Source organism: Solenopsis invicta, chromosome 11 (genome assembly GCF_016802725.1).
Source record: "Solenopsis invicta isolate M01_SB chromosome 11, UNIL_Sinv_3.0, whole genome shotgun sequence".
Lineage (NCBI taxonomy): Eukaryota > Metazoa > Arthropoda > Insecta > Hymenoptera > Formicidae > Solenopsis > Solenopsis invicta.
The window spans coordinates 5,583,300-5,591,489 of record NC_052674.1 but is presented as its reverse complement, the minus strand read 5'-3'; the positions used below and the strand labels follow the sequence as shown (position 1 = coordinate 5,591,489).

Here is an 8,190-nt window from a genome sequence, read left to right as displayed (position 1 = left end):
CATATACGTATCTACAAGACAGGAAATTAAAAATTTTTAAGTTCTAGATCAGAATACCTCTTCAATCATCGATCAAGTTAGTCGGGGTTTTGTCGAAATCATTGCTATTATTTACATCCATATTTGATATTTTTTATTGGTCATATTATTTATGTACTTAGGATATTTTTGGCGATGAGAATTCGCGGTAATGTCCGGGATGTATTGGTGGTTCTCCTGAAGCTGGCAGGCATTTAATGGATGCATTCAGCAAACAAAGTAGCTTTGCAATTGTTATTTTGAAATATGATTTAAATATGATAATTTATTTAAACTCATGAGCAATTAAACAAGAAACAATTTTATTAAAGAGTTTTACACAGTTGGAAAGTTGCTTTTTCTGCTAAATGCAGCTGATGGTTGTGTTCACCAGAAAAAGCAGCTTCGTAACTGTTGTAAAATTTTTTAACATGGTTGGCTTACATGTTTAGAGAAACTAAGAGCAAAAACTAATCCTATTAAAGAATCTTACAAAGTCGCAAAGTAGTTTTCTTTTTGCTGAATGCAGCTAATAATGCTTTTACTTCATTTGTTAAAGTAGCATTAATGAGAAACGTATTCAAGCTGTAACTAAAATCGAATTTAATTTAAATAAAATAAAAAAGTGTGTAAACTTTTGAAAACGATGCTTCACCCTTGAAAAAAAAGTTGATAAACTTGTTTCAATAAACTGATTACTCATCAGTAACTGATTATATTTCATCTGTTAACTGATAAAATATCATCAGTTACTGATCAGTAATCAATTTATTGAAGCAAGTTTATCAACTTTTTTTTCAAGAGCAAACTTTAAAACTTCTTGACGTGGGATAGATTTCTACGTTTAAATTGTGATCTCATCGACGTCTGCGGTATCTTGACAAAAAATATCACATAACAGCCTGGGTCCAACCTTGCAAATTTCATTTCTCGAGGTCTGCGTTCAGCGGCACGTTTAAGGCCAAGCACACTCGCGAACTCAGAGGTCGGCGACTCAAGGCGATTTCCTACGTGTGACGAAAATATCGCTATAACAAACTTCTCGCATGACTGCAGCTCAATAAAAATTTAATAATCACAAAAAAAATATTTGTTTTAAAATCCTGTTACCTCCCAACGATTTATCACGACAAACATTTTTTTCAGCAATTTCTTTTTAAGTTAACTTTAGAAAATACTATTAAGAACAATGTCGCAAACGAAGTCTAGATCAAGTCTAAAATCGGGTCATAAGACTTTTAAAAGACTACTTTTTCTTTTTTTATTACTTTTTTAAGATCACTTTTGAAACTTAAGACGTCTTATGATCCGGTTTTCCAATTGTGTGATCTTTTCTACAAAACACGTACTCGTGTACCTTCTGTACTTGGTTTGTATCTTCTGAAATCGCCGACTTTTTTTTCACAGTAAGATAACCCAGGAATGTTATCTAAGATAAATTTATTTTCAAAAATAAATTATGCAAAAACCAAGTTACCACAGCTGAATATTCTGGCTGCGTTCCGAAATTCACTGCCAGTACTGAAAATCTATAGTATACGTAACGTGAACTATAGATTTTCAGTACTTGCAGTGTATATCGGAACGCAGCCTTTGTTTATTACATAAAAGTTGACATTCAAGTTATGTGAACATCCTGTTCCGCATAGCTTTAATTTTTAAAAGTTAAGCGATCGAGGAATTTATTGATATAACTGTTACGAGTTGATATGGTAACGCGTGAGTTACTTATTCCGGTTCGGCTTTTTACCACGAGAACGCGACGAAAATGTGGTGAAAGGAAATTGGTCAAACGAATTTAAACATTAATAATTTAGCAATAAAGTCAACAGTGAGTGATATATATTTATAAAACGGATTTTCATTATCAATAAATTATCACAATTTAATATTGATTTGTTTCTAAAGGTACTAATCGGATAACAATGGCGACGGGAGGTAAAGGTAAGAAGAAGACTGGTACAAAGACAAATGGAAAAAATAATGGAAAAAGCAGTAAAGGTAATGGCAAAAGTAAAGGATCAAAGAAATCGAAAAGAAGCGGAGGAAAAGCACGATTTGCCATGGACGTCTTTAACGAGGAAGTGATGGAAAATGCTTATTACACATGTCACAACATCATGGATGTACTCAAGTGTCGAGGTTTCCCATGGCCAGATGCTCAGAAGAAGAAAGGAAAGAGGAAGAAATAAATACTTAGTTGCGCGAATCTGAAACCATATACTTTTAAAATATCTTAGAAATGGTTTTAATGTAATACATATATCTATATAAAGCATATATTAAGTGAATTGTCAAGGTTTATCTTAATGCTATTATATCAACACTTAATACTACTTATTAAGAATCAGCATAATTTACAAAATGCTAGCAAAAATATATTTATCTTATTAGAATATCTTTAATTCCTATTGTTCCCTACGTTTTATAAAAATAATAAAGCTTGAGCATATTCTAGCTATATCTATATATAAAATTAAAATTAAATATTTGTGTATTTAAATTCTGTAGTTAACAAGCAAAACTAAAATAAATTTCTATAACTCGTTACGTCTTCGTATTTACATAAGGAACAAAACATGAATTTTTTTCTTCTATTAACCATTTGATTAATTAATAGAAGAAAAATACGAGTACTGAAGTGAATATTAATCAGAATTAAGGGAGTTGCAATATTCTTCTATATCAAATATAAACTCTTCGTCATCCGATTTAACTGATCCGTTAAATACACAATGTACCGTCACTGTCTCTGTATACGTTAAATTTGGCAGTAGCTGTTAAAAGAACAAGATTAATGAAAATTATGAACATAATAAAAAATTATTATTGTTTTTGTTATGCTTACTTTCGGTGTAAGTAGAAAGTACTGAGAGCTGCCCGGTCTTCCTGTCATTTTGACGAGTAAATCGAAAACTCGTTTCTCATTCACCGCGTCCATGCCCTAATAAAATAAAATAAAAAGTTATGTCAAGTTCTAAAAATTAACAGCGATACATAAATAACATATGTCCTATTTGCTTTAGATATATCATACCTGATTAATTTCATCAACACAGCGGAATGGTACGCGTGATAATTCTTGTAACGCTATCATATAAATGGCAGTGGTTACCGTTCTTTCGCCACCGCTTTGAAAATGTCTCGTTAATTCTTGTAATTCGTCCGCATCACGGAATTTTACTTTTATTTTTAGACCATACTGATCAAAATCCAGCTGAAAACATTTTTATTGAGTTATTAAGAATGAAAGAATTCTTATGTATAAAGTGAACAAAAAATAAAATATCTCGAAAACAAAATATCCAAATTATTTTTGTTTTACATATGCTTTCTTTAATTATTCTACATATAAAAATATTAGAGTTATCAATAATTTATAAAATATTTTATGTCGGAATATGTCAGAAAAAAATCTTGTATTGATTTTTCGAAATTTTATTTAAATATTTTTATATAAAACATAATTTAAACAATATGTAAAAAAATTATAATTCCATTAAAAAAATAGAGATAACCTTAAACTTTAAAAAATTGATTTTTTTTTCAAAAATAAATTTCATCATTATTTGTTTCCCATCATACAACAGACTTTTGTATAAAATCCTTTTTTTTAAATAACTTGTTTTCGAGGTATGTTACCAGTTCGATACTTTTTGTTTATCGCATCGCGCGTTTACACTTACGACATTTTCACCATGTGAGAGTGTAACTTCACCAGCACAGTCCATCGCGAAAAAGTAAGAACTAAAATTTGAGTTTATCTTTTCAACTAGTTGCTCCAATGGTTGTAGCCACTTTTCTTTTAATTTCTCAATCTCCTTTGTTATTTGCTCGATTTTGTTACTCTTTTTCTTGGTAAATTCAGTTAAGTTTTGAATAGCAGTTTGTATTTCTTCATATTCTCGCAATATCTAAAAATATAAACAAAATATTTAATTTCTGCATTGTGTCAATAATTGACAGCATGCTAAAAAATAATTATAATTTTCCATCATGCCATACTTACATCCTCGGCGTCCACGTTCTTCGCCATACAAAAAACTTTTGCTTGAGCAGTTTTTAATTCATTATTTATTTCAGGTATAGTAGCTGGTAATTTTTCAAAAGCTTTATTGAAAGGTTTAAACGCATCATCTTGTGGATTAAGGTTATCTGTGAGTACCAATGCCTCATTGTACAATCTTTCAGCCTCTTTCTTTAAGGGCTGAAATTCTTCATCGTGTTGTTTAAATAACTTCTCTGCCGTTTTAAATTTATCTTTTAACTCTTCAACATCGTTTTCTTTGATTATTAAAGTTTGTTGCAATAATGCTAGTGCAAATTTGACCTCTACATGGCCTATATTGCAATTAAAACATTCTAATAGTACCTCATTATATTCTTTATACATTTTTAATTGCTTCTTTATAACAGTCTGCAAATAATTGATTAAATATATATATTTTGTTCGACATAAATTTTTAAAAATAAATAACTGCATTATTAAAAAAGAAGAAAAAGACCTTAATGTCTTTGGTGCACGCTTTTTTTATATCATCAATATTCATCCGGTCCATTTCCATCTGCTTAATTTTATCTGCAGCTATGTGTATTCTACTTTTTAACGCTTGAATGTGTTGAATATTTTGTTGATATTTATTCCTGCTGGCTCTATACTCGTCTAAAGCTTTAGTTTCCTCGTTTATTTTAGCTTCTGTCTCTTTAATATAAATCGCAATTTGATTCTTTTTTTCTTGCAAATGTTGTAATCTATAATAACAGTTAATATAAAATATTAATGATATCACCTCCCCTCCCCCCTCCCCCCCATACACACACATTCAAATTTATTTAATTTACGTACCTTTCTTGGAGTTTCTGTAACTTAGATTTATCCAAAATAATAGATAGCATTCCATTTCCACGGACCCGTGATATTCTAGTCGACATTTCATTCGTATATTTAGACGTACTTACGGAGTAAATATTGTTTTCTGTAAAAACAAATTTTTTTTATTGAATCTATAAGAAATCTCTGAAATTTGCAAAATTTAACTAAAATATGTACTCACCACTAAAATAACAAGTTAAATTTTGTGGTATGTAATTTGTATTATTCTCAACTTCATTAGTCCCGACAGGAATAGTATGTAAACGATACATCGAGATCAGATATTTTATTATGGAAGGTGGTGCTTCAATGAGATCTGCTAAATAATGCTTGAAGCCAAATTTCTGAACGTTCTCTATCGGTATATTTGGTTGCATAGATATTCTTTTCATTGGATCGGAATGTACTACATTAACCTGCAGCTTCTGTTGGTCCCTCAAATACTTCAATAGCAAATTCATATCTTGTTTGTCTTCGCATGTGAATGCGATTAAATCTCGAAATGGTATTATGGTTTCTAAATATTTGGCGTATGAAGTCTCTTTTACGTTAATATTAAGTAACATGGGTTCGTATATTATTGATGAAAATTTGTTCTGATTATCTTTTAACCATAGTACAGCTTTATATGTGTTCATGTCTCTTTGTTTTAATAGTTCTAATCGTTTTACATCAATATTAAGAGCCTGGAGTTCTGTTTGTACACCTACAATTATAATTTTAATTAGTTTATTTAACAGCAAATAAATAAATAAAAATAACAATGATAAATATATAATATGCATATTTATTTTTCAATACATACCTCTTATTTCACGGCTAATATTTTCATCTTCGTGCTTCAATGATATCTGTTTAGTAGTAAGATTATTAATTTTTTTTCTATGTTCCTCCATATTGATGGCTATATTTTTCAATTGTTGCGTTAAACTTTCCTCTAAAATATATGAAATACTATATTACTAGATGACACATGTAGTATTATGCAAAAATAGTTGACTTATAATCACTGAGTTCCAGGTATGAACCCAACTTTTATTCCATTTTGGAAGTTGGTTAAAAAATTAAACTTTTATTAACTTTATTTAATAAATTTAAAAAAAATATATATATATATGTGTGTGTGTGTGTGTGTGTGTGTGTGTGTGTGTGTGTGTGTACTGACAACTTAGCAGACAGAGAAACTCTTTAGATTTAAATGATAGGAACTGATATGATGTATAGAGACTGATATAATCTTAACCATTTTCATTACTGTTACTATTATGCTCATTTAAATTAAATCAAATCATTAATTCCAAACCTGATCCAAATTCTTCAATCGTAAGAGCAAAGTCATTTTCCAGTTTGCTTTTTTGTTGCTGTGCGAGATTAATCTCTTGATCTCGATTTTGTTCCATTTGAATCTTTCGAGAACAGGTATTTTCGGCATCTTTAATCCTATTTTCACACTGAAGAATCTCATTTATTAAATTTCTAGATTTGGTATTCTTAGCCTCAACTTTTTTGTTCTGAAAATATACAAAAAGATTGATGTAATATACTACTTGATCAATAACTTGATTTTTTAGCAGTATCTTTATTTCATGCATTATACTCACGTGATCATTTAATGAATTTTTTAACTTTGTCATATCAGACTTCAGTTTTTCAACCTTTTTATTTAACGGATTCAGTTGTGCATCTATTGATTGCATTTCTTTTACAGCTTTATCTCTAGTTTTCTTTGACTATATAAACATATGTACAGTATAAAAAAAGCAATAAAGAAAAATATCATTTAATAGTTTACAAAATTAATTTTTTGTATACCTCTACTAACTTCCTCCGTACTTGATCATATAGCATCCATGCTTTTTTTTGTTTCAATGTTGCAATCTTTTTCTTTATTAACTTTTTCTCCTTTATCGTTGCAACTGTTTGTTGTAGTCCATCACGCTTCTGAACTTTAGATTCTAGTAATCGTTTTGTATTGTTCATTTCAATCTCTAATTGCTTAAAAGTGTTTCTTTGCTCCTTCAATTTTATATGATACTCAAGAAGTTTTGGATCTCCAACAGACCTTTCTGTATTTTCCAATAGTGCTTGAGCATCCATTTTTGAGAAATCTTGTACTTTATCTTGGGGCAAGAACTGACAAAGATTATCAACCTGCAAAAAAAATAGTTTAAAGTGATAAATAAAGTACATTTCTATCAATATCATTCAGGTTGAATCTCAATTTAACTTATTCTTTATTTTTTTCTAAATTTTAAAATTAGGAAAAGAATAATTTAAATTTAGATTAAAGTTAATATAAAGTTAATATAAGATCAATTATCGATAAAAATAAAAAACAAAAATATATTTTGTTAGAAGTTACACAAATATTAGTTAGTATGCTCTTATATATCCTTATTGGTATATCTTTTTTTGAGGAATTAAAGAAAGGTTATGATACAAGTTTAAAAAGTTTTATGGTAAATAACTATTTAATAAATTGAAGGTGCTATGAAATAAATTCAATATAAAATTTTTTAAGAAGAAAAGACTAAAAATATAAATGTAAGACAAATATATACCTGAATATTAAGCTTGGATGTAAATTCTTGGACAGCTTTTGCAGATGTTTGAACACCATTAATCATCCATGTGGACTTTCCTTCCTTAGTAAAAGTCCTCATTATAATAGAATCCTGTCTAGAATCACTTTTCAGATGAATTTCTATTTTTGCTGTATCCTTTCCATACTTCACATATTCTCCTACATGTATCGCCCTCCCAATGATATTGGGTTTGCCTCCTAAGCCAAGAACTATAGCGGAGACTATAGTGGACTTGCCAGAACCATTAGGTCCAATGATCACATTGAGATATCTTCCAGGTTTCACTGTTATCTTATCATAAGTCCTGTTAAAAGAAAAATAGATTAGAAACATATATTAATTTATAAATTATATATGTTATTTAATAACATTGGACACGTTAAGATGTGTGATAAAAATATTATAATCTTATGGAATATTAAAATTAATGTTTTTTTTCACTTACACAAAATTTTCCAGATATATGCACGTAATAATTCCGATTTCGCTCATCTTGATAGGTTAAATTTCTCAACAACGTCGTATTTTAGATAAAAAGGATGCAAATATTGCTGATCACAATAAATGAAACACGTCGATAACAATGGAAGCATTAGCTGAGTCTGAAATAAAATAACCGATTTTTTTCTATTATCCAGTTTGCACTGTTATTCATTTCTCGCGTAGAAGTACCGCCAATACGTTAAACAAAGGATTTGATCGTATTCAGTGTTG

The 8,190-nt window shown here is 29.3% G+C and overlaps 2 protein-coding genes across 2 annotated transcripts; one reads left to right on the top strand and one right to left on the bottom strand.

The window, feature by feature from the left end:
* The first annotated feature begins 1,565 nt into the window (after positions 1-1,565).
* On the top strand, positions 1,566-2,479 carry LOC105196613 (small lysine-rich protein 1). The gene is made up of 2 exons (XM_011162631.3): positions 1,566-1,849; positions 1,927-2,479. Exon 2 carries the CDS (start codon positions 1,944-1,946, stop codon positions 2,208-2,210), a length of 267 nt encoding a protein of 88 aa, XP_011160933.1. The 5' UTR covers positions 1,566-1,849; positions 1,927-1,943; the 3' UTR covers positions 2,211-2,479.
* Positions 2,240-8,190, bottom strand: LOC105196614 (structural maintenance of chromosomes protein 5). Its single transcript, XM_026138819.2, has 14 exons — positions 7,922-8,190; positions 7,453-7,780; positions 6,704-7,042; positions 6,493-6,621; positions 6,195-6,402; positions 5,697-5,828; positions 5,073-5,597; positions 4,865-4,994; positions 4,524-4,770; positions 4,028-4,435; positions 3,705-3,932; positions 3,056-3,235; positions 2,867-2,962; positions 2,240-2,795 (listed from the first exon to the last, which is right to left on the bottom strand). The coding sequence occupies exons 1-14, from the start codon at positions 7,966-7,968 to the stop codon at positions 2,667-2,669; spliced, it is 3,126 nt and encodes a 1,041-aa protein (XP_025994604.1). The 5' UTR covers positions 7,969-8,190; the 3' UTR covers positions 2,240-2,666.